The 27,301-nt window shown below is 40.2% G+C and overlaps 1 protein-coding gene across 4 annotated transcripts in view; it reads right to left on the reverse strand.

Annotated features, from left to right (window-relative positions):
* Positions 1 to 27,301, reverse strand: part of GRIN3A (glutamate ionotropic receptor NMDA type subunit 3A) — a 160,401-nt gene that overhangs the window by 33,437 nt on the left and 99,663 nt on the right. For all 4 annotated transcript variants that reach the window (XM_034664214.1, XM_019807203.2, XM_034664213.1 and 1 more), the window contains exons 4-6: positions 14,603 to 14,748; positions 10,598 to 10,713; positions 2,832 to 2,983 (exon numbers count right to left, since the gene is read on the reverse strand). In XM_034664214.1, the coding sequence (XP_034520105.1) occupies positions 2,832 to 2,983; positions 10,598 to 10,713; positions 14,603 to 14,748 (414 nt within the window). The remainder of the gene's footprint in view (positions 1 to 2,831; positions 2,984 to 10,597; positions 10,714 to 14,602; positions 14,749 to 27,301) is intronic.

Consider the following 27,301-nt stretch of genomic DNA (forward strand, 5'->3'; position numbering starts at 1 on the left):
ATATTCATTCACAGATGAGGGAACTCAGACTTAATAGCAGTTAAGTCATGTTGCCTGGGTGGCTCAGTTGGTTAAGCATCTGCCTTTGGCTTAAGTCATGATCTCAGGGTCCTGGGATCGAGCTCTGCATCAGGCTCCTTGTTCAGTGGGGAATCTGCTTCTCTTCCTCTGCCTCTCCCCCTCCCTCCACTTGTGTTCCCTCCTTCTCTCTCTCACTCTCTCTCAAATAAATAAATAACCAAAAAAAAAAAAAATAGCAGTTAAGTCACTCAGTTGTTAATTAGCAGATTCAGGATACAAGTCCAGAAACGTATGGCTCCAAATTTATCATGCTTTGAGGTAGCTCTTTTCATACTCGAATAAATAGATTTATGTTAGTCTCCAAAAGGACATTCCCCTCTATGTGCACAGTGGAGTGAAGTTCTGAGACTACAGAGCCCTGCACCCTCAGATGCTTGTCCAGTGGGGTCAGATGGTCCCTCCAGCTGATACCTCTGTCTGATGGTCTGCTGAAATGGCAACAGCCTAGATGTGTGCGTGTAGTCATAGAAGTGCAAATCATTCCATAAGGCTGGCTTTGGGGACGTGACTCGGACGCTCCTTTTGTCTTTAATGTCTTGCTGTCAACTTGAATCACCTGGAGATTTTAGCATGAGTTGACCATGGTTACAGCGAATGGTAGAAAACATCAAGTGATTTGTTGTTTTGTACAATTGAAGCAATTGGTCTGTTTGCTTTCTTGGCTGTCTTAATTCAGCTGACCAGTATACGACCAATTTTACTTCTTTTAGAAAAAGCCATGCAAACCTCTCCAAATAAAGATAAAAATGCCTGCCTAACAGGACTGCAGTACAAACCAATGAATTCATGTCCCTAATCTAGCTTCTGTCACATGGTAAGAAACAACATGTTAGTTCCCTAATTCCCCAGTTTCCTTTTTGCTTCCTTTAAATCTTTGCTCTATGACCATCTTCTCAATGAGATAATATGAGGTTAAAAAGGAAGATATGATTCAGATTGGAACAGGGATTATGGGCCGGCTCTGGAGAAGTGAGATTTCAGCTGGGAGTTTATAATGAGAGGTATTAGCTGGCAAATGTCAGGGGTGAGAGTATTTGGGAGGGAGGACGTACAGCATGTGCCAAGATGCCCAGACAGGGAGGCCATTGGCATATCTCTATCTAAAATGATCATTGTGGGGGCCCCTGGGTAGCTCAGTTGGTTGAACATGTGACTCTTGGTTTTGGCTCAGGTCATGATCTCAGGGTCATGAGATCAAGCCCCATGTCAGGCTCCAGGCTCAGCGTGGAGTCTGCTTGAGAGCCTCTCCTTCTGCCCCTCCCCCCATCTGCATGCACATGCACGCGCACTCTCTCTCAAACAAATAAATAAATCTTTAAAAAAATAAATAAAATGACCATGGTGGTGGGGCTGTAACGAGCCAGGAAGAAAGCGGCATGAGATGAGGCTGAAGATATAGGCAGGATTAAGTGCCACAGGGCCCTGTAGGCCACGTTCTGCATTTCGGATTGCTCCCTAATTAACAGGGCAGCCCAATGCAGACTTCTAAGCAGAAGAGTGATCTGCTGCGTGGAAAACAAACTGGAGAAAGGCAGGCATGAAAATGGAGAGCAGTTCGGAGACTTTTGCAGTGGTGCAGATGAGGGCTGAGGGCTTGAACTAGAGCAATGGCAGTGAAGATGGCGATAAATGGGCATACTTGAGACATATTTTATAGAAGGGAAAAATATGGCTCGTTGATGGATGTAGAAGGTGAGATGTGGGAGGCACAAAGGATCCTTGGCAGTTTCTGGAATGAGTAACTGAGTGGATGGAGGTGTCATTACCCAAGATGTGAAGCATGGGAGGAAAAGCAGATTTAGGAGAGAAGATCAAAGGTTCGGTTTTTGACAAGTTAAATGTGAGACGCCTGTAGGATATTCAAGTGGGGATATCAAAACGGGAAGGTAGACATATGGTTCTGGAGCTCAGAAGAGTCTGCGTAGAAATACAAATTTGCCAAAATAGAGGCTATTTGAAGCCATTATTGTTGTTGGCTGTAGTGTTTTTTGTTTTTTTTTTAAATGTCTGGCTGACCTTGTACTAGTTTATTTGGCTTCTCTTTTAAATACCTCAACCTATGGTTCTTGTTACATCTTTTAGTCTATCTTAATTATCCACTTTGATGGTTTCTTTCTAATTACCTTGTAAAGGCAGAGCACTGCAATAGAAAGATGTACATCCTGACTATTTGTGTGCCTTGGGCAAATCACTTAGGATCTCTAGGTATTAGTTTCTCATCTGTAAAAGAAAAGTATTGGTTGTTTTCAGTTTAAAAAAAATCTATGATTCAGTAATCTAAGAATTACCTATTAAGGTATGTCTATTTTTCTAAATCCACAAAGGATTCATGGTTGGACCACTGGGAAATTAGCTCTGATTAGGTCTTGAAGGATATTCTGAGGTCCACATCATGTCCAGCGATTAGGAGTTAAACCAAACACTGCTAATGACAATCTCAGGTACCACTGCTATAATTCAAACAGCGTTTCTTCTGCACTTGAGGATATAGCATATAGAAAAAAAGTGGAAACTCAGACATTGATTCATCAAAATAACATCACGTTTTAATCCAAAACAAACTTGTCTTATTGCAAATTCCTACCGGAACGGGCACTCTTCAAATGAACTTAGGAGCAATGCAAATATGGTGAGTTCTAGTAGGTGTAATAGCCTGGATTATGGACCACAGGACATGTGTAACAGCATTTCTCCATATTCTTCAAGGTAAAGCAATACAAAGCATCAACATGATCGGCACTTTTCCTTACCTCAGTGACAGCAAAGCTCCTCTTTCCGCAGGGAACCACCTTGTACCACTTGTCATGCAACACATCCATAAACCCATGTGACTTGTATTGACTGATTAGCTCAGAGATATTGGAGGTCAGTGGAGAGTTGGGCGGGAGACCAATGCCATAGCCTAGAAGAAAATATAATCTCGGATCAGCTTTTCACCTGAGAGGATCCTAGGAGGGGCCACCACACTTGTGTGATATTGCCGTCAGCTCTGGTACCAAGGGTCGCGTGAGTTTTCAGCATCTTTCCTTCAAAGGACTCAGGGATGTCCAAAGTATGATTACTATGTATCTGCTGCCTTTCTGAGTAGAAGAAATGAATCTGGAAAGGAGAGGAATGGGCTGTGGACTGTGTTCCAGTGGCACATTGTATTCCAAGATAATTTTGAGAAGATACCTTTTGAGACCTTTACCGGGACTAGGATTCCCTATCCACCTCTCCTAGAATCCCTCCTCTGAACCTTCAACACACAAAACTGGATTAATTATAAGCTCTGGTTTATGACATTCTCTCATTATTGGTCATATATGATCCTTTTTTACTTTTATTTTGTCAGTTTTTAATAATAATTATTATTAAATTGTATATGAACATATGATTTAGCATGAGAATTAAAACATCCACAAAAACTTGACAAAAAAAAAAAGAGTCTGGTAAGACCAAATGTTGGAGAAGATGTAGGTCCATCAGATCACTTACACATTGCTTCTGCAAATACAAATTGATATGACCATTGTGGAAAATAGTTTGCTATTGTTTTGTATAGTTGAACATTTATATGTTCTAAGACCAGTAATTTTAAGTACATTTCTAAAGAGCTCCTCTACAACCACACCAGGGGATATGTACCAGAATGTTCTTAGAGACACTGTTCATAATAGCAAAAATTTGGAAACAACCCAAATGTTCTTTGACAAGAGAATGGGTTAATAAATTGTGGCATATTTACATAATTGGAATATTATATCGTGTGAAACATATAAATTAGAACTACATGGGATAATATGGATAACTCCCAGCAATACTGAGTAAAAAAGAACAGTCCCAGATGATTACAGCATGAATCCATTGCGTAAATGTAAACATATTCAAAACAAAATAGTATATTTTTAAGAATTCATATGCATGTGGCAAAAGTACAGCTAGAAGAAAATCAAGGAACTAATAAGCCAAATATCCAGGATAGTGGTTAAGGCAAGGCAGGCAGGGGAAAGGATGAAGGCGGAGCACAAAGTGGATATAATGTGTTGTCAGAGTTTTATTAATCGGCTTGGACTATGTATCTTCGCTCTGTGTGGCTTTACTTCCTTTCCAAACTGTTAATTCACCGTTAAGCTCTTTGATGAGCCATGTGAGAGAGCTAATTAACTACATTTTGTCTTTAGCTATCGGACAGCATAGTCAAAAAAAGATGTTTTGCCTTCAGGATGATTGAGGAAGATAAATTTAAAGTATAGCTTGTTCTTTTTTCACTGATAAAGATTAAAAGGCTGTCAAGAATTCAAAGATAGTTCCTGAAAACAAATACTATAATTATTCTATCTTAAAATTTATTTTCAAGGACATTCGTTTTCATTCCATTTTTTTACTGTGGATACACAAATCCTTTTTTAAAAAAATGAGGCTTGAGATGTGTTTATAACCAATAAAAGAGAAGAAATAAATAATGCAGAAAACATTTTTGAGTTTTACAGAGTTGTATGGTTTTTTCCCCCTGACAACTGTGTTTGTTCCCTAACAATGGCAAGTCAGGGAAGTGATGACAATGTCAAGAGCATGATTAGAATTTTCCATTCAAAGAGCTATTTTGAGTGCCTACTTTGTGCCTAGTCGTTTTGGCTTGAAAAGCAAGACCGACAATAAAAGACTTTACATAGGCAGCCTATTCTTCTGCTGATGTTATCATTAAACAACATTTTTTATAATGGGTAACTAACCATAAGGAAGTAGCCAGTTTTCTTTAAAACTTTTATTATAATGAATGCTATTGACAACTCAGTTGCAAGTTCATTCTTTCAGTACTTATTTACATGTCAGCACAACACTAGTCATGCATATAATAATATTCACTGACTTACTGACTCATGCATTCATCATTTACTCATTCATTCATTCATTCATTCAACAAATATTTACTGAGTGAATAGGCACTGTGTTAAGTAACCAGGATTTAGCAGTGAGCAAGGCAGAAACATCCCTGCCATCACTGAGTGTATATGCTATTATTAGTTATTACTGCACTATGTAATGATTATGTCATTACAAGTGAGATAAATAGCATGAGAGAGAAGAACTGGGGCATATATAATATATAGTAGGAGGACTTGGAACTATCTGGTGGAAGTGGGTTGATCTTCAGGATAACTAGACCAGGTTTGCTGAATACTACTGCATTTCCTCCCAAGGCAATAATTTTCATCAACGATTTCTAATATGTATTGAGAGAGTACCATATATTACGCGCTATAATAAACTTTGTATGTACCTTACCCCATTTTGTAGATCATGCACGAGACTAAGAATGTATACTAGACTGTGGTGTGTAGTTGAGCTAAATCATTCTGGAAATTTAATAACAATAACTAGAACATATTGAGTCCTACTGTGTACCAGATAATATTCCACATGTGTCTAACCCCTATATGAACTTACGTGTGATATGTATTACTTTAGGACTTAAAGAGTGAATAAGTAACCTGCCCACGGTCACACAGCTCATAGGTGGCAAAGTTAGCATTTCCAAGTAGGTCTAAAACCAATGCTCCTTATACTATGTCCAGAATAGCATGTGGCCAAGACAAGGGAATACTTGGCCTATTTCCTCCCCTTCAACACAGGCTCTACCACTACAATCATATTGATGTAATCTCCCCCAAACGGGCAATTCGGTAAAAAACCACAATCATCTAAACTGATGGTTTGTTTTCCGCAGACAAAATATATATTATTCATGGGCAGATTTTGTTTATAAACTTTTCAATAAGTTGTGGCAATATAGTGTAAGTATAGCCCTACCTGGTACATGATTATACATAGATGAGGAAATTAACCAGCAACACCACCCCCGGACTATATTGTTTTTTCTAAAAATCATCTCAAAGCCAACAATTCCAGCCCAGCTTAGTGTAATGGCAGAAATGTTTTCATTTCTCATTTGATACGCATTCATTGCACACCTATTCATCTATTCATTAATTCCACCAACATGTGTTGAAGGCTTATACTCTGTGCCAGATACCCCACCGAGGGCTAGAGAGGTTTCCAAGTTAACTCAGACACCAATTCTACCCTTATGAAGCTATGGGGACATGGAGGCATGAGGCAGACATAAATAACTACACAACATGGAAGAAAGTTACAGGACTTTTCTGGAAAACAAGACAGGTGATGCATAAATTCAATAAAGGTCAAATATGAAAACTAGATGCAATGAGATGGATGGATAAAACTCTATGGATCTCAGAGGAATGAGAACTTGCTACCCGATGGGAGGACGAGAGGAAGCATCTTAGACTGATTCCTGATAGTGGCATTTGGGGTAGATGAGACAGAAATACATGATATAAAGTTTAAGAAGCCGAAATTAATACTTTTGATAAATCTATATATTCTAAGAATAGAATTTTGGCACTACAACAAAAGTATTAAAAATGCCTTAGAGACAGGCTATGTTGAAGTTGCAGGGACATTTATAAAAAATTGCTACATAGGAAATAATAAATATTAAATCACTCTACTCCATCACGTCAAGGTTAATTTGCAATTGACAGCTAAAAATAGATTACTGTCCTTTTAAATTTTCTATTTTAATACATATATTGAGTATTGACATTTAAATGATTATTAGAGTCAATAATAATTATTATGAGCTAATTAAAACAAATTATGCATATAGAACAAGGGGAGAAATTTCTCATAGGGAAAAAAAGTCATGTGGTGATTAGATGAGGTATTTGTTAAAAGACATAAAAATCCATTTTATTCAGAAACATAAAATAGCAAAACCTTGAAGGTTTCATTTCTGTCCTTCCCTTTATCAGTTGCTTTTCAAATTTGATTGTGTTCATTGGTCAAAGAATTCTTATTTTTAAATTGCTGACTCAACCTAGCAGCCTGAGTTGCTTTCATTATCATTAGAAACGTGGCTTTGCAATAAAGGCGAGGTTGACTATTTTGTGGTTGATGGATGAAGCAAAATGGAATCCTTCAACCCTAAAGATGAAGGCATCAGGCACCCTGGAAATTGGATACAGCTTAATAGCCCAAGAGAACAATTTTCAGAACAGAATCCTGATTTTTTTTCCCCATGGATAAATCAGCTTTACTCTGCTAAGAGTGGGGGAAATATATTTTGGCTAGCAAATATATAGTTAGAAATTCATAGACTAAAAGAATCTTCCTGAAATGTAGTTGGGTAATAGATATTTTGAAAATGAGATCCTAGATAGGGTTAAAAAGGCTTCAGGAAAGAAAGACTAATTCATTTTTGCTGTCTGTCCTTGGAATACCACATTTAGCTACTCCGGGGCAATGGTTGAGAACATATTGTAATAGTCCCAACTGTAAAGTAGACTTTAAAAATGGGTTTCCCTTACCCCCAGCACGAGAGTGGAGAGAGAAGTGTGTGGGAGAAGCTGAGATATGTGACGGCTATCTATCCTGGGATAATTTTCTAGGGACGCAGTCTCAGTCTATTCATTCAATATACTGAATAATAATAATTTACTGGGCACTCTGTGCTTGTCCACGCTTCACATGGGTTATTTCACTTAACCTTCACAACTCCACTCTAGATGTGGTATTCATAGATCCGTTATGCAGATGAGGGGCCTGAACAAGAGATGAGACGACTCGCCCCATGGGGCACAGTGAGTAACAGCAACTGTATTCTCACCCAAGCACTCGGACTCCAGAGATAGTGCTCCAAGCACTGTGTTAAATAATTAGTGGGAAGCAAGTAAAAGAACAAACTCAAAAACAGGCAAAGGTCTTTGGCAGAAAGGTCACAAATCATTACTGTGCTGTTCCATTACTCTTTCTTCCCATTTGACCTTTATTGTCAGCTAACTCCAATGCATAAATTTGGGACATGTCTTCATTTATCTGAACACTTTCTTTTTTTCCAGAGCACACGATACGTCTTTGTGTCCCTGGTGTATGGTATTTACTATGACGAAAGACTTTCCACATGCTTCTGAATTCTGAAGAGTTTCGGTTTGCTGTGCCGAGTCCTCAGGAAAAGGTTTCAAGCTCAAAGTGGAGCCACTGGCCTCACATTGGCCTCACCTTACCTTTGAAGCCTAAATAAATGCAGAACGGGGTTGCTGGGAGGGGTGAGCAGTTGTCACGAGCAGCTGGTGTGATATCAGTACCATATAACATGAATGTACATTCAACATGAAGGAAACAATGGACTCGCCCTTCCCTCCTAAGTTCCTGAAGCCATGTAAGCACCTGAGAAAGTATATACAGATATCAGGGTCCCTTGATGAACTCCATCAGTCCGTGAATTAGATGATTCTTTCAAATTTAACATCATGAGTTACGTAAGAGGTAAGACACCATCTATTACATAACTGTTATTACACAGCAGATACAGATACCTATATGAAATATTCCTGTAAGCTAAAGGGTAAGAAGTGTTCATAAATTGCTTTCATGACATTTTTATGCCTCTAATGTCTGGTTAATTAATAAGTCCACATTTTTATAAGTTCAAGAAACATAAATGTTGTCAAAGCATATACTATTTTTAAAAAATTTCATCGAGAGAAATATTCCCTAAAAATTTATGAGATTAACATTTTTTTAAAAAAGCAGTGATCAAGACTTTTACTAGTATTTCTATCACACTGTTGTTTATAACTTGTACGTATCATCCTTTTATGTTCCACCAAGTTCTGTTTTCAGGCTGTGAACTTGGTGGCAGGGGCAGTACTGAATTAAATTTCCTGATTTGCCCCTCACCCAGAATAAACCAGCGTTGTTTTTTTTTAGAATAAGCCAACAATGAGGAGAAGGCTTTCTATTCAAATCTGTGGTCTTTCTGTTCTCTTGTAGAGAGAGCTCTTTCATGTGCCATTTTGTGCTTATCCCGTTTGAAAACAATGTGGTGTGTGGAGATGAGGGGAACTGTAAGACACTGAGTCTCAGGAGCACAGATGGAAATGTAAACAGGAAACCAGTGGGGAGTTAATTGTGTGGCATCTGGCACTGGGGTCTAGCAGAGGCAAACAAGCCATCTCACCGCTGTCTTTTGACAAGATAGGGTTGCCCCCTGAAGACAAAGGTGGAGAATGGAGTCCCTCATTCTTATGCCCTCGACAAATGATTCATTGTTAGTAACTGCTAAAGGCAGAAGGGACCTCAATTACCCAGTACATCTAGGACAGAAAAAAAAATGTAACATTTTTTCCACATCCCCAGATGCCATAAAAAAAGTGGGAATTTTTCCATTGTTACATCAAAATGGGGTTATATAATAAATGTTCTTTTGGTTTTCTTGCCTTTTCTTTTTCTTCTTCTCTCTCTCTCTCTATTTTTTTAAGACTTTTCTATCTCAGATTGTAGTTTTAATAGAAGACAACTACCACTAAATCTCTCTCTTCCTGAGTTCTATCTCTGGTTCAGGTGGAGGTCACTTTGGCTGGAGAAAAGATTGATTTCTCTTAGGAGAAGGCTCAAAGAAACAACATCAGCTCTTACATTCTCATTCATCACAAAACAAAGACTGAAGTAAAAAATTTGTTGATATGTTTAGGGGAGACAGAGACTAACTGTGACTGGGAAATTGGAATCAGAATAGTTTTGATACACTAGTTAACATATGGAAAAGCAGAGTTTTCTGGAAATAGGACTTGGGCACCCTCATGGGATTGTTTCAAGTCGAAGTGTTTCTGACAAGTAAGCACGGCTGTCTTGAGAGCCAGCATGTACTGTCAGAGAAGGGAAGCTGGCAACTGGGAGATGTGAAATTTGCTAGTTCAAACTACCAGCTCCATATATCAGCTGTTGTCCAGAATTAAAGGAGCAACTGACAAAGCAATCCTTCTTTGGCCCTGAAGTTTGATTAATTGGTTGATCAAGTTGGGAACAAAAATTTGCTGCCAGTGGGGGAGAAAGACAAACTTGAAGTCCCAAACAAGGTTTTGTTTAGGACTCTTAAAGGTTACTAAGGTAGAGAAGGAGATTTCTTTTTCTATCGTTTGCCCACCGAGTGGAAAACACATTTATTTAGGAACCATGAGATTTGGATTCTAATTCTAGTATTATCATTTAATTTTGTGATTATGAAAAAGTGATGCAATGTCCATGGGCTTTGTCGTGGATAAAGGAGTAGATTGGATTAGATGAACACTGAGGTCCTTCCAGTTGTAGAATGTGATCACTCTAGTTTTTGCAGCAGATTCATTACAGGAATTAAAAATACAGATTAAATTAAAATTGGACTCCCCATTTGTTACACAGTACCTCCATTCTCAGACATTGGAAGCACCATCATCTGGGTAACAACGTTTATTGTTGTTTTTCGAACAATTGGATAAATAAATTTTTATGGAGTTGGTGAAAAATAAATTCCTAGCTTCAGCAACTTAATAGCTTAAGTGCTTATGAGTTGAAAATGAAAACGAGGGAAGATGAATAGCTTTTTGCCTGTGACTTTGGCATTTATGACTTGCTAGGTTGGCAAACCGAGCGTATCCTGAGTCAAAGTGAATCAAGAGTGACTGGCTCATACCTTCTATAGCAAATGGCTTCCCCACGGTGAGAAGTTTGCAGTCAGCATCTATTGACACTTCATAATCCAGAAGGGCTTTGTCCATGATGAAGGCGTCTAGTTTCTCTGGATCCTTCCTATATTTAAGACCAAGAGAAGAAAAGAGAAAAATGATTCATTAATAGACAGAAAGGTTGACAGCTGGCTTTTGTTTAGGGGACAGAAACCTGGAAAGAAAGGGCAGCACAAGCTAAGTAACTGCTGACTCAGCCTTGTTGACATCTCACTGACCCGTGGAGAACAGACCAGGGGAAAGAGACACTCTTCTAAGACAGCATGACATCTTTCCAATGGGTTTATCTACCAGTTCCTTTTATTGCTTCTAAATCCAACAATAAAGCCAGAGTGACTGAATTGAATGGGAAGGTTCATTTCTTTTACATTAACTGAGTGACTCGTTTGTGCAAAGCACCATATTGATTGTTTTCCACACACTGTATCACTTGTAAGGCTGTGAGGTATTATCCCATTTTGGCAGATGAGGAAATTGAGGCTCAGAGAGTGAAAGTAACTGGTTCCAGGTTATATGGCTAGTAAGTGTTGGAGTCAGGCGGATTCATTAATCAATATGTGGAAATTTTTATTTCTTTCTGTCATGAACACTATCATATTCCTCAGAGATCAGGGGTCATTTCATATTTAGGAATACATATTAAGGAAATACAAATATGAGATCAAGCAGTCCTGGGGAAAAGGGAGTTGAGAGGTCTCTTTAAGGTCCATGGGCTAGCATTCATTAACTGGAAGCGGAAGCACAGATAATACATCTTAGTGATCTGCTTTATTAATATAGCTCCAGAGAGTCATGTTTCACCCCCATTCTAGGAGGCGATTCAGGCAGGAATCATTTAGGGTAGGTGTCTCCCTGGCCTGCATCAGTGAATCAGATGTGGACTGGGCTCAAGATGCCAGCAGATACCTTGTGCATCTTTCATGTGATCTTCCCACTTTTAAAACATAGGCAAAGAAATGGGCCAGAGGAAGGTATGTCTCAGCACTGGCTGAGGTTCCAATTACAAAGGAGGCAAGGAAGGGGGAGTCTTAAAAGGAACCCTTTAAGGTGTATGCAATGACTCTTGTTTTCAGCCGCCTCAAATCCTTTTTGGAAAGATGTAGGACATACAGCCATTTAAGAAAGGCTTTCCGACCCTCAGGGCTGTCCAAATATCTTGGTAAAGAGAACAACTCTTCTCTTTTCCATCTAGACTCAGTCATTCCTCTCTCAGGGCCAAAAATGAGTCTATTGGAATTCAATACAGTGGATTGGCCTTAAACTCAGAATAGAACATGGCTAGGGCCCATAAAAAATCTAAAAAAGAAAGACACCCTTAGACATTCATCAGTGGGAAGGAAGTACATATTTACATGGATGGCTTTGTGTGGGCCACACATGGACACAGAGTAAATAGGTCCACTTCCCTTCTGGATGCCAGTGACCACTGCATCCTCTTTCTACTCTTCCAGCCTATTCAAAATGCATTCCCTTTTCCAGGGGTATTGGATTGAAGTTATAATGAGACCTGTGTTTAACTTTAACCAAAATAAAAAACATCTCTCAGCTCCACAGCTGTGGGAAGCTTCAGAAAGGGTTGAAGATGTGAACTGTCTCCTAGGAGCTGATGATGAGGAACCTTAATGGAATCTTGGCAATAAAATAAAAATAAGGCTGAAAGATGGTTCTCCAATAAAAGTTTTACTGCCACAGTAATAAAATGCACCTTGAGAGCTACACAGCAACTAGTCACCATTTACCAGTACTCTGCAAATATTTGATATAGCAATAACGAGAGAAAAAAATTGGGGTTCAGTCTTTCTAAGCAGTAATTACTGAGGTCCGGTCTCAGTGGTATTCTTATATAATTACTCCTGATTTGGGGCTGCAAAGTGAAGTTAGTTATGACAGGTCCCTATTGCACAGGAAGGCAAGAAGCAATTAGCTCACAGACTCCCATGGGGCCCTGAATTACTACTGGGGAAGTGGCTGGGTGTGATCCAGGTAAAAGCAGCTTCTAGACTGGCTGAATCATCCTTACGGTTGGCAGGGCCCCCAATTGTTTCTCCCATTATAGAATCGTGTTCTGCCTTTTTGAGAATCTACTTAATAATACATATACCACAAAATAATACATACACCACAATAACACATATAGTCCCAGGCGACTCTGGAAGTGTGTTCTGCAAGCCAGGGCTCTGGGAGGTCAGGAGGGTATTATAAGGACTGTGGTTTCTTGGAGTGGTGGCTACGAGTGTAGGCAGTGACTGCGGCCAAACATGAAGAGAGATGCCCAAAGATAAGAAGTCAGAGGGCATGAATGGTTAAGTGCTGCCTATATTCCAATGTCACCTCAACCAGTGAATCACCTGGGGAGCTTGCTAATATGTAGTTTCTGGGATGGGGCCTGGCAGTCTGCATTTCTCACAAACTCCCAAGTGCTAATGGGAACGTGGATGCTTCTGGAACATGGACTATTCTTTGAATGTCAAGGACCTACTTTCTGTTATGGTTCCTAGACTGGCCTGCAGCAGAGATTAGATTCTAGAGACCTGCATCTAGTCCTGACGCTGCCACTTGCTGGTTATGTTGCCACAGACAAGTTGCTTCTTTAAGGTCTAAGCTTCTTCATTGGTGCCTGCTTTTCTAACGACTTCATCTCTCCGGGCTACAGTGGGGACAACTCTGAGTATTGGGGCCTTCTCAGGTGAAGCCTCCAGAATAAATGAATACCCTGAGTGGAGTGGAACTGGGGACTGCCCAGTAGTGGTGCATCTCGCTCTTTTCACCCTGCCAGAAGAGCCTGGTTCCTCAGCGATTACTATCTAGCGGGGAGCCACTGCCATGAGTCTGCCTGAAGGAGAGAATACAGAAGAGAAGCTGAAAGGCAAAGGAGCACTGAATTTTGTGTTAGAGAGGGACTCTAACATTTTAATGTTATTGCAAAACCAAAAGTGCCATTTCATAGCGCAAAAGTAGCATTTCATCCTACATACCTTTGCAAATCTGAGAGCACAAGACTTCCTCTTTAGACTCTATAAAAGTCCATAAGGAGTTTTAGGGTCCTGTCACCAGAGCTCTTGAGAAACATTAGCTCTATGTCACATGCAATTATTTATTTGCTTCCCTTCTTTCCTCAAAGAGAATTTGAGGTGCCAAGTCCTTCTGTCCATCGGGAAGATTACTGTGGTTGACCATAGATAAGCCAGTTTCCTGGGGCTCCATGATTTTAGGGATTGGAGGCTTGAATGTATGTCATTGTCCTGAGACTATCAGGCACAAAGGAGAAGACTGCTCACCCTCACACTGTGTTGCTTATCAGGAGCCATTCATTCCCTTCTCCCAGGCAGACTAGATGCACAGATCCATAACGGCACCACCCTCCTTTGCATTCAGCTTCACTGAATTACAGGCTCTGATAATCTGCCATGGCAATGTGATTGCTCTTGATTGCTTCTCGTAAATCCTGATGAGAAGGATGCAGGCATGGGAATCATTGCCTTTTATCTTATTTCCTTTCTACAGGAAATCTCTAAGATAAATTCCATTTCCTTGTGGCAAGAGGAGACAGTCCATGGGCTTAGAGATTCACTGTGAAGGAAAGGGTTGCTTTGGGACACTTTATCCTCTGGCCACATTCCCTGAGTGTTTGATCATTTCAGCACCATTGTTTTCTCAAGTGATGTCAAGCCAACATTTACTTCCCCCACCATCTGCTACACTAATGACCCCACTGGCACTTTGAGCAAAGCTACTGCCAACTGGGGACGATGCAGGTAACTAGTAATCTAGGTGACATAATTAAATGCACACTATTCCATACTGCCTTCTCAATCTCACACAGTGAGAGGTATTACTGAACACAGAGTAGGTATATTTAGCTGTCATTTTAAAAAACCAACAAATACTATATATTAGTGGCTAAAACTTCTCTTTCGGTGAGAACTTTCTAGACCCAAGAGGTTGACACTCACTTCAGATACTCCACTCCATCAGGGGTGGCTGGTACATTGTACCTTCTCATATACTCATGCATCTCTGGGAAGCTTTGCCTCACATAATCTTCAGCACTGCTTTCCCGGACAGTTCCAAAGCGAAAGCCTTGAGAGGGATGATGTAGCTATGAGGGAGAAAGAAATGTCTTTAATACAAATTATTCTTAGGATTGTTTTCAAAAATTTCCTCTTTCATCACTCTTTGGAATCGAATAGTGATTTAGAATTTTTCAAACACTCAGCATCATAAACACACACACTGAGATGTGCAGATATGGACATACTCTTTCATACCCCAGCTTTCACGCAAGTAAGTATTCCATCTTCAGAAGAAAATGGGTGGAAACAACAAACAGAAAACATAAAACAGTTTTCTGCTTTATGCTGAGAACTTATCAGAGTTCTTTAGGCACTGTATAAACTGGCATGCAGAACCAGCCTCATTATTATAAATTGCATATCGGAGAAAGTATAAAGATAATAAATTAAAGGTTGTGCTTCCCCTTGGTTAGAACTACACAAAGACCAAGTTAAAACCCTGCATCCTGAGACTGAAATATACCTGACTCAAAGTAGTGACTACAACTCTTTTATGTTTGCCCATTCTATGCTATATTTGAAGTTCGTTGAATTTATTTTCAGTATAATTATGAAATGATCTCTTTCCTTTAGGTAACTGTAACTGTATTTTCCAGTGCTGAGTAATGCTACATATTTGTCCAAATGGAATGGGAAGTAAGGCAGTTAAGAGCCACAGAGGAGAAGGGTAGCCGGGGCTGACCCACTAATGCAGTTCACCAGGGTGTGGGACCTCGCAGTGAGAAGCAGCACAGGAGCTCTGCAGAGACTTGCTGTCACTAAAGGATAATAAAGATACAGCACATGCAACATGATTATTCGTGAAAGGTGTACAGGAGTGTTAACGTAGCATCTAGACTTAAGAAAGATTATTTCCAATATAAGAATGAACTGGGATTGGACTGTGTTATAAAAAGAGTTGAATATCCTGTAGTCAGGAACATTTCAGAGAGGAAGCTTCTCCACAATTGTCACATTAGATTTTCCTGCACTTTTTTGTTTTGCTTCATGTCAACATATTTGATGTTATTGCTTCTGACCTGAAGTCCTGGGACAGGACTCCATGGATGGGTTTTGTGAAGTTTATAAAGCCTCTGAAATCGTAGGCAGCATTTTATGTAAATATGTTTATAATTTTCTTCTATGAGGAAAATAGTACAGTTTCATTTTTTAATAATTAGGTTTTCAAGTTGTTTAGAACCCTGAAAGGTGAAGAACTTGCTGAATATGGTGACACTTATATTTAAGATGAATTAATTTTGTCGCATGCTAAAAATCTAACAGTATGGCAATAAATTAACAATAATAAATAATATGGCACATTCTTATAGAATATTATGCAATGTCTAAATGGTGTTTTGAAGCATATTTAATAAAACAAGGCAAATGCTTATATGACAAATGAAGAAAAAGCTTTTGTATGTTATGATCAAATTAAATATCTATATAGTTTAATATTTTAATTAGTTTAATTAATTAACTTAATTAATAACTTTAAATGTTATGATCCCCAAAATATATGTGTCTCTCATACACGCACACACACACCTTGGAAGAAAATGTATCAAGATATTAACAATGATTGTCCCACTGGTGGTGAAATGATAGGTGTACTTAATTATTTATAGGTTTACAGAAACATGTCTCATGTTTATAAATAGAAAAAAGTTTATTTTATGATCAGCAAAGCAAATCCCTCACTAATTTATTAAACATTTATTGAGGACCTATTTTGCACAACTTTCCAAGTGACTGGGGCCACAAAGGTAAATTCCCTTCAATCACTGCCACATAGGAACTCACCCCTGGCTGCTGATCTATTTCGGAGATCCCCCTGTTGAGTAGGTGATTAGGCATCCCCTTGTGTTTAATGTCATTGTTCCACACACTGAACAAAGTCTAATGTTCTGTGCCAGCATAACCTCAATAAAGCATCAACAATAACAACAGCTAACATTTACCGAATATTTATTATGTGCCAGACACGGTATTTAGTGCTTTACATGCATTATCTTGTTTATTCCTCATGACAGTTTCATGAAGAGGGCACTGTTACTACTTCCTTTTTAAAGATTAGTGGACTGAGGCTCAGAGAAGTAAAGTAACTGGCATAAGATCACACAGAAGGAGCAGGGACTGAATCAGAACCCAAGTGTATCTGATTCCAAAGCTCAGGTGATGATCACACCACCCCGCCTTGCAGTTCCTGGCAGCAACCGGAGAGAAGATGTTTGTCAGAACAAACTCACTAGTCTTTTAAAATAGTCTCCTTAGGCCTTAGGCCCCCTTTGGCATTCTCACTGTAGCAAACAGCAGCCCTGCGGCTTGAGCAGGGCAAATCTAACAGCATTCTGTCTGCCCAACACCTACTCAATTATTAAGGCCAAGATCAAGACTTGGTGTTTGAAATCTCTGGTCTTATCTCGCTTCACCCTCCTATCTAGAACAAAAACAAAAACAATTTACTCCTTATTTATCTGTGCTGGTCCAGCACCCTGCACATACATAATGGTCTAGCTATCTCTTTAACCATATTTAACACTTTCATGCATTACCTCCTTCGATCCTCCCAAGAAACGTAGGAGGTATTTCTACTATCTTCCTTTTATAGATGAAGAAACTAAAGATCAGAAAGTTTGTCATTTGCCCAAAGTCATACAGCCAGTGAATGATGGACCTGGGATTTGAACCCAGGCAGTCTGATGGAGAATAGTGTGTTTTTGAACACTGTGAACATTGCTTCTGATACTATGTCATACTGACTCTCGACGTGGTCATTGCAAAACTTGCTACTTATGTGTCTGGCAGTGAGCTGAGGGCCCTAAATATTTTTAATTTTCACAATAATCCTGCAAGATAGATATTTTCATGTTACACAGATTAAGATGCTGAGGTCTGGGTAGTTAAAGTGACAATCAAATCCTCATAGTTACCAATTAGCAAGACTCAGCCCCAACACGCAGACTGAGTTTTATTTATTTGTGTATCACAGAGACCTATATGACACTTGGCACCCGACAGGTGTGCTATATGTGTTTGCCAAATTAACTCACTTTACCACTTGTCTTACTCTTTCTCCACCCACCTGACTTCTCTCAGTTCATTCAGCATATCCCTAACTTGCTGTCTGTGCAGTACCTTCCTTCCATAAGCCTTCACAGTACAATTTTCTTTGCTAGAACCTATCACAGTTGCACTTCTTAAAAATTTTTTAAGAGAAAGCACCTTCGTGAGTTGCGCAAGAGGGGCAGAGAGAGAGGGAGAGAGAGAATCTCAAGCAGGCTCCATGCCCAGCACAGAGCCTGACTCGGGGCTCGATTTCATGACCCTGAGATCATGACCCGAGCCAAAATCAAGAGTCAGATGCGCTTAACTGACTGAGCCCCCAGGTGCCCCCGCACTTCTTAAATTTAATTGTGTGATAGCTTAATGTCTAGACTTCCAGCTTTTTTACTGGACCAGACGCTGTGTGTGATGAACATGGGATGAACCACTATATTCCGATGCCTTTTATCATCCAGTTGTTCAATTAAAATGCCTGACAAATGACTGATAACTATTCTTTGAGCCCAGAGGGAAGTGAGGGCTTTGTCATCCCACTTAGCACAAAAGGGGCTAACAATTCAGCTTAAAGCTCCAGCTTTAGAAATGAGCCCTCCTTTTAGGGTAAAGGGATCTTAGGCCAGTAATTAAAATACTTTTGTCTTATATATGAAAAGAATCCCTCTTAAGAATGCATTTTCTCAGGGCACCTGGGTGACTCAGTCGGTTGAGTGGCCAGCTCTTGATTTCAGTTCAGGGCATAATCTTAGGGTCATGGGATTGCCCTGACATCAGGCTCAGTGGGGAGCCTGCCTGAGGATCCTCTCTCCCTGTCTCCCGCCCCTCCCCCTCGCTCGTGCTCTCTCAAATAAATAAATCTAAAAAAAAAAAAAGGAAGAAGTCCATTTTCTCACATTATTCTGTGACGATACTTTTATGGCCTATGAACTATTTCTAGGCAAACTCTGACCCTCTTTTCTCTGCTGAGTCATTAGTACTTCATTCCTTCCTAAGTCATGGGATGGAGTCATGAACCAGCATATCCAGGCTCATATTCCAGGGGAGAACTAGCCCTTTGTGTTTCTTCTTTTCCATGTCTTTCAGTGCCTTTTGCTCATGGGCTCCCACATCTCCCTCACATGGCTCTGATGCCTGTGAAGGGAACAGTTTTGAGGTTTTGAGAAGGGAAATTTCCTTCAACACTAACACAAATAACCAGACTCCAATGGGAGGAAGTATTTTATTAGCCTGACAGGGACCCCACTCTACCTCAGAGATGTTTTACAAACATTGCCAACCTCTTTGGTCCAAGCCACCATCATTTCTGCCCTCTGCATATTTCCTCTTTTCCCCTCCAGTCTAATCAGAGTAATCTTGGAGCCCAAAGCTGATCATTCACTCACTTGCTTAACACTTAACAGTGGCTCCCCATTGACCCTGTGATAAACGTGGCCTCTTCATGGGATCTCCAAGATTCAGCATGACCTTGCCCTGCTTTCTTCTCTCCAGCCTCATCTCCCTACTCTCCTCCTGGTCCTCTAAGCTTTAGCCAGTTCTCTCAGTTCTTACAACATATACTTTTTGCTTGATCAAAGCTCTTGCCCACAGTGTTCAGTCTGCCTGGAATGCTCTTTCTCCTCACCCTTATCTTTCCTTTGTGTAGCTAACTCTTAAATATTGCTTCCCCAGACCCCTAGACTAGATTAGGCCACCTAACACACTCTCCAATGACACCCTGCCATAGTATTGATAAAACTTGGAATTATTTGTGCAATGTCTGCTTTTCCTGTTAGCTTGTAAGTTCCCATGAGGGCAGGGCCCATGCTTATCTCATTTGAGTGCTCATAAGTCATCAACACATTTTAGCTACTATTACTGTTACCATCATCATCATCATGCAACAAACACAATGCTTGGCACAGTCGATGCCTGATAAATATTGGTGTAATAAGTCATCATTAGGAACATAAAATTCCCTTAGGAAAGACACATTACAAACTTGACACTGTTGTCACACTTCATGTTGTCTTTCTTTCCCCTTAAAAATTAGTTTTTTTCCCTTTGCTTCTTATCTCAATTCTTTTGAAATGATATATTCTTCTCTATTTCTGTGTGTGAGATTCTAATGGAAAAAATTAACGGGCTACTCAGGCAGTCACAGAATAATGGAATCAGAAAAGGGATCTACGAAGCAATTGATGCAACTCGATGGACCAGGATATTCCATCCTGTGTGTCCACGTGGTGTGTAATTCAAACAGCCAGGGGTGTCAGAAAGCCTGCATCAAGGAGGGACAATAAAAGTTCACAAAGAGCTAAAGCAGTTGTGCCGCGTTACAACCATTACCAGGAAGTCCCAGAGAGAGAAAAACTTCTTTAAAGTTTCAGCTAAACGTTTCGCCAGCTCTTCTAGTTCTGTTTGTATTTGTTTCAACCTCTTCAGGCCTTGGGGAAATATCTAAGTTTCAACTACCTATTTGTATGTGAACCGTTCAGTATTAATGGAATACTGAACTCTACCCAGAGCACCTGTATGGAAAATAATCAGATACACATTTTGCAGAAAGCAGAGAAGTGGCTCAAAACAAAATGGAAGCAAACTCAGGGAATGATCAAGGGGCTATGTCCAAGGAGATATGATGCTTTAGATTAAAAACCAGTCTAAGTGTTGGGTATTCCATTTAAAGTCCACATTTGTATTTATCTGAGATTGTGTTTTAATAAATGGAATGTAATGTTTAATGTTCTTTGGAATTGGGTGGAAAGGGCCATTCTTAACCTGCCCAGTGGAATGGGATACTAGCTAGTGAGACCATAGCTCCTCCCCATGCCATTATTCTATCCACTTAAAAACCTGTGGACTTGATACTATGGAGTGGTCTCAGAGTTCAGAAGGGCTTTAAAAGTCATCTACTATAATAATCATCCACTGATTTCTGAATTCTTTAGGCAAAGCTAAACATACCACCTGGCGTTTCAGATGTAGGCTCTGATTCATTAGGTCTAGGTTGGAGCCTGAGAGTCTGCATTTCTGACAAGCTCCCAGGTGATGGTGACACTTGGTTCATGGTCCAGACTTTGAGTAGCAAGGTTTATTTATAACATCACTATGAAGTGCCTATTACATCTCTGCTTGAAAGTCTTCAGAAAGGGGCGCCTGGGTGGCTCAGTCATTAAGCATCTGCCTTCAGCCCAGGGCATGATCCCGGGGTCCTGGGATTGAGCCCCGCATCAAGCTCCCTGTTCCACTGGGAGCCTGCTTCTTCCTCTCCCACTCCCCCTGCTTGTGTCCCTCTCTTGCTGGCTGTGTCTCTCTCTGTCAAATAAATAAATAAAATCTTTAAAAAAAAGAAAGAAAGAAAGAAAGAAAGAAAGAAAAAGAAAGAAAGAAAGAAAGAAAGGGAAAGAAAGAAAGAAAGAAAGAAAGAAAGAAAGAAAGAAAGAAAGAAAGAAAGTCTTCAGAGAAAAGGAAGTCACTCCTCTTAAAGCCTATCTTCTGTATAGGAAGGATGACTCTATGTCCCACCTAATCAATCTACCCCTTTAAATATATAATAATAATGAAATAACAGTGAATATTTTTGTATATTTACTATATATTAACACATTTAAATCTAATGAGATTGTTACTTTTATTAATTATTATTATACATGAAGGGTTAAGATTCAGGGAGATTCAACACATTGTATAAGACCAGCAGAAAGTGATAAATGAAGATTTGAATCCGACTCTGTATGACTTGAAGCCCTCACCCTGTCTAGCACCATATTCTGCCTTACAGACTTGTGTTATTATTCAAATTTTAACTTTAAAGATTTTATTTATTTATTTATTTGACAGAGATAGAGACAGCCAGCAAGAGAGGGAACACAAGCAGGGGAGTGGGAGAGGAAGAAGCAGGCTCATAACAGAGGAGCCTGATGTGGGGCTCGATCCCAGAACTCCGGGATCACGCCCTGCGCCGAAGGCAGACGCTCAACCGCTGTGCCACCCAGGCGCCCCTATTCAAATTTTAACTTTAAACAATAAACACTTGTCTGTGCTACAGTTTCAAAACCATTTTGGTTCTTATAGGCGTGGCCATATAATTTATATTGCAAACTAGGACACTTCTCTAAAAGGAGTCACTATTGATTATTACAGAGGGATGATAGCACACTCAGACTGTTCTCAGCAAACAGGGATGTGTGTTCACTTAGTTATTACACTCTGAACATTGGAAAACAGAAAACTGAGGCTGGAAACAATGTTCCTGAGCCCTGCTCAGTCTTTCTCTAATGTGAATTACTGAATACATTTTATGTTTTAATACTTTGTGTGTGTGTGTGTGCGTGCATGCATGCTATTCCTATTTTCTTCTACAAAAACTAGGCTCTCCATTTACGTTTAAGCATTGTATTTCCTCTCTTTTCATTTTTAGTCTGAAGCCCTCTATGTGAGGTCAGCTAATCTCTAGTCAACAACATTCTTTGACATCATGTTTGATTTATATGAGCTTTAGTCCAGGTGCTTCTGACAACTTGAGTCATGGCATCAAAACCCTTGTATAGACTAGAGGTTAGCAAACGAGGCTGCATGGGCCAATTCTGACCTGCCACTTGCTTTTGTAAATCAAGGTTTATTGGAACACAGCCACGCCCATTGATTTACATATTGTCTATGGCCGCTCTTGTCTTACAACAATAGAACTGAGTAGGTGTGAAAGAAATTATATGGTTTCACAAAGCCTAGAATATTCCTATCTGGCCCACACAGAAAATGTCTGCCAGCCTGTGATATAGATAATATCGACCTAATCAATGAAATATCGTTGATTGCCATATTTGAAATTTTACTCTCTATTCTAAAAACCCATCCACCACTTACGGGATGCTACCTTCTCAGGTGAATGGATAGAGTCAGGTCTGATAAATCCCAGCAGGCTTCCTGGCCCTGCTCAGATTTTGACTTTAGAATGATGGCACGTCTCATGTCTAACTGCGTGGAGTATCTGTATTCCAATAGGAGGTCCTGACTACTACAGTCCTTTGTTTCTTTTTAGGGTCAGTGACAGAAAAACTCCGGTGGCAAAATTTCAAATTGAAGAACAGACCTAAAATTAGGAGAACTGGCCAGGGACACATCCTCTCACTTGAGCGGAGTTTTCCCTTCGTTTCATTCTCTTCTTTGTCACCTTCCTCCCTTCCTCACCCTTCAGACGCAGCCTTTGTGTATCTGTCATCTCATCAAAGCTGGACTCATTTAGGATTCCTGTAGTATTTCTTTCATTATTTTAATAATGGTAACAGCTAACCCTTACTGGATGTTTCCTTCATTCCAGGCACGGTGCCAAGATCTTACATTCATCACCTCACTTAATCCTTACAGCATCCTTTTTGGGTATGTAAAATCATTATCCCCACTTTAAGGATGGGGGAACTGAAGCTTAAAGCGGTTTAGCAACCAGCCCAAGGCCATACAACCAGAAAATGGCAGACCCAGGAACTGAATCCGAAGAACTCGTTCTATTAATCTCTAGTTTATACTGCCTTCAGGAAAGATTCTTCTTCTCTGAAAAAACTATAGATATGATAGGCATTCCTCAAGACTAATGGTCAATTTAATGCAAACAAGTGCCAGCCTAAAGAAATAAGACAGACAGCCTATACCCTTCGGGTTTTTGAGCACGGTATTTATCACAGTTATAGCAAGAGCAGCAAAACAGCAACATTTGAACTGTGCTGTTGACAAAACCATTCATGCGTATTATTTCATTCACGAAGCACAAGCAGTTTGATGGTTTCTATGTTCTATTCATAACAGGTAAAAAAACAAGCTAGATGGATTGGCCAAGCTCCCGAAAACAAGCACATTCATCCTGTATCCCACAGGGGGCAAATGGTTGTGCTCAGTATCTAGCAGTCTTGGGGGGCTGTGGGAGGACCGATCCCTGCTCCTTTCCCCCACTTACCAGCATCCCCACGTCTTCACGCAAGTCTCTGCTGCCACACTGGCCATCTTAACGCTTTCCTCCCCTACTCTATGTGAGTTACGGTGGGGCCTAGGGACTGAACTTGAAAAGAGATGCCAAAGTCGGGGAGGCTATGAAAATATGGAGTCTAGGCTGGAGGACCTGCTACAGATCATTTAGTCCATTCATTTATTTTTATAGCTAGTAATATGGGTAGCTTCCATTTATTAAGATACTCTCTACATGTCAGGCATTGTGCTACAACATTAACTCGGATTATATATTTTTAAGCCTCAAAACAACCTAATGAGGTATTTACTATCCTCTCCAACTTTCACACAAGAAACTAAGACTTTCATTTAAGTAAATTGTCCAACATCACTCAGCCAATAAGCATGGAGGAGGGTTCTGAACTTAGACTCCAGAGTCTTTGTATCTAAACATCCCCTGTAATATCTCCTAACCAATACTATAAAGAGATTTAGGTCCAAAATGAGAAGAGTGAAGAAGGTACTTGCTCCAGGTCCCATAAAAGGCAAAGGTGAGCTTGAAAAACGCTAAAGCAGGCTCAAATATAATCCTATTGAATGAATAATCCCCTCCCCAAATGAATATGGCTGATAAAAATAATTGTTATTTCTTCTTTTTAGCACACTATGTTCAACAACACTTCCCCATCTACTACTTATGAAACTGTAAATTCATAAATTCCAGTCTTTTTTTCTTTTAAAGATTTTATTTTTAAGTAATCTCTACACCCAACATAAGGCTTGAACTCATAGCTCCGAGATCAAGACTCACGCTCCATCAACTAAGCCAGCCAGGCACCCCTGGAAGTTTCTGGTCTTTGCTTCCTTCTTCAAACAATTAAATTTATTCAGCAACATGCATGAAATGGCATTGCAGTACTCATTTACCAGGCCTCTGGAAGTCCGCAGTGTATTTCTATGTCATGTACAGTAATACAAGGGGAGAGCCTATTATGGGTTTGTGGTTGTTGTTGTTGTTGTGTTTTTTCCTATTATCATGGTTTTTACAGTATCTAGCCTTTAGACCCTAGAGAGACCAAACCAACGAATCATAGGACTTCTACAGGGGAATTTGTAGCTATTCTACTACAAATGTTCTACCTATGTCTTTATTTCCTGTTCCCTTTCTCTCACGGAAGTCTCTTTGGCTTCTTCTCTGGCCCTGGTCTCAATGTCTTATTCTATTCATCTGAAACTGCCTCTTCTATTCAGTTCACTGAGACTCTTACAATTGTCTTATTCAAGATTCCATTTATTTATTTGAGAGAGAGAGAGTGGGAGGGAGAAGCGGACTCCCTGCTGAGCAGAGAGCCTGTCACGGGGCTCGATCCCAGGACCCTGAGATGGTGACCTGACCTGAAGGCAGACGCTGAACCGACTGGGCCACCCAGAGCCCCCTTCAAAATCCCCTTCTAATCCCATTTTATGTTCAATGATCTTGTGGAGCAGAGTCCACTTCTCCCTTGTATGTCAGACGAATCGTTTCACTGCTGATGCTACGAATTATTTCACTACCAGTGTTCCCAAATGAAGAAGTGTGGAATAATCATAACCATGATGGGGGTGGTGACGATGTCGCTCACCGCCTGCCATGCACTGTTTATGCTTTAGACATAGCAACTTGCCAATCCTTACACCAAGCCTACAAGGCTGATTGTCTCATTTTACCCATTTTATAGACGAGAATCCTGAGGCATGGAGCAACTAACTTGTCTAAGCTTATGGGACCCGTAAATGACCGAACTGGGCCGTCTGTGTGGCTCTATTGCTTACACTATCAACCACGGCAGTTTTACCGCTATCCCCTTAACTGTTGTGACCCATTATCTGCAAAATGGTTAACTGAAAGAGTTCAGCCATTGTACATGCACCCAAGAGCTGATTACAGGAACTTAATTAGCTCTTAACAATCTCTTAATACCCATAGCTGTCATTTATTGTGCTGATTATATATATGGACTCCCCACATCCATCATCCATTTTGGCTTCCCTATACCCCTATAAGGTAGGTTGTGTTAATAACCCCAGTTCATTGGTGGGGAAATGAAGCTCAGAGACATGAAATAACTTTCTCCAGGCTCTTCAGCCCATGCTGGTGGGGTCCGTTGTCATACATACTTATCAGCTGACTCTAGAACCCAACTACATGTAAGATATTGTCTAAATGGGATTTTCAAAGGTAACTATGATCATAATGCAATTGTCTAGAACCATAATTCCCCCAAAGATGTGATTTCATTGTAAGTGGCAGAACTCGGGGGCATGAACCGGGTCAGCTGAGGTCAGAACCAATACCTTTTATGGAAAAGGGGACGATTCCTTAAAGCCCATGTCATCAGAATAACCCTGGCTTTTTGTTTCTATAATTGACTGGCTAGCCAGCCAAACTTCAAGGTGAAAAATGACCTGTGGACTGGGGACTCAAACTTTTCACTTGAGTCATTGCCCATCACCAGCAGTACTGTACCCTGCAGACTGAGCAGGCAGCAGGGTCCTTGCTGAACCTAGAGTCAGCAATTCTGGGCTGATTAAATGCAAATGAATGAAAACAGCTATAAATTTACCTGCAGTCTAGTGATGTAAGGTTTTTGGCTCAAATCCACCCAAATCCTTGTGGCACAGAAACTTAAAATGTTTTAATGCCAGTATTTACTTAGTTATATAGCTCATAAGAATTAAATATGAAAGCATGTCTGATTTGGCCTCCATGCAGGGTGGGGCTGGGTGTAAAAGTACCTAGGAGGTTTAGCCTAAAGGTCAGTACTCCCACAGCACGGGCCCCAGGAAACCAGCCTCTTCGAGAAGCTGCCAAAGCAAAACATCAAACAAACAAAAAGACAAGCTACTGAATAACAGTATGAAGAGAAATCCTTTCCTTCTGCTTTATTTTTCTCCTAGGCTAGCCCTTGGGGGTGACTTGGGCTGTATCCAATAATTTTATTTGCCATGGCTGAATAGGCAATCTGTCTTTGCTCTGGAGCTCAGGGAATCAGTGACTGAGCCCTTACAGTGGAGGGTGGAGGGGCTCTCAAAGATTCAAGCACCTATTCTGAATCAATGTATCCAAGAGAAGATGCCTCTCCTCCCACCAGGGCATTTGCCTGTACCATTGCTCCCAGTTTTTTCACTTGAGACCATCTCCCAGTTTATGACTGAGCTGGTGTTTGATTATCTTTCTTTTCTGTTCAGCACATTTGCTCCCGTTAAATGAATCACAAGAGCAGCACAACCCGAGTAGCATTTTGCTTTGTGAGCTCAGCATCAGAGAGGGCAGCAGTCAGCTAAGTTAAAAACTCATTTTCATTCTCCTTCTTCTGCAAATTTGAGAAAATTTTCATGCAGCAGTAAAAAAAAAAAAAAGAAAGAAAAAAAAAGCATGCAATGATTCATAAAGTTTGCAGTTGAGAAAGATGAGGACCGGCAAGATTAAGGAATTTGGCCACGATTATAAACAGCAAAGTAGAGCTATGTCGTACACACTTCAACATATGGAACTCATGTGCTGCCTCTGACACTTAACCTGAGTGTGAGTTCTTTTTTTTTTTTTTTTAAAGATTTTATTTATTTATTTGACAGAGA

The sequence above is a fragment of the Ailuropoda melanoleuca genome, chromosome 7 (assembly GCF_002007445.2).
Source record: "Ailuropoda melanoleuca isolate Jingjing chromosome 7, ASM200744v2, whole genome shotgun sequence".
Classification (NCBI taxonomy): domain Eukaryota; kingdom Metazoa; phylum Chordata; class Mammalia; order Carnivora; family Ursidae; genus Ailuropoda; species Ailuropoda melanoleuca.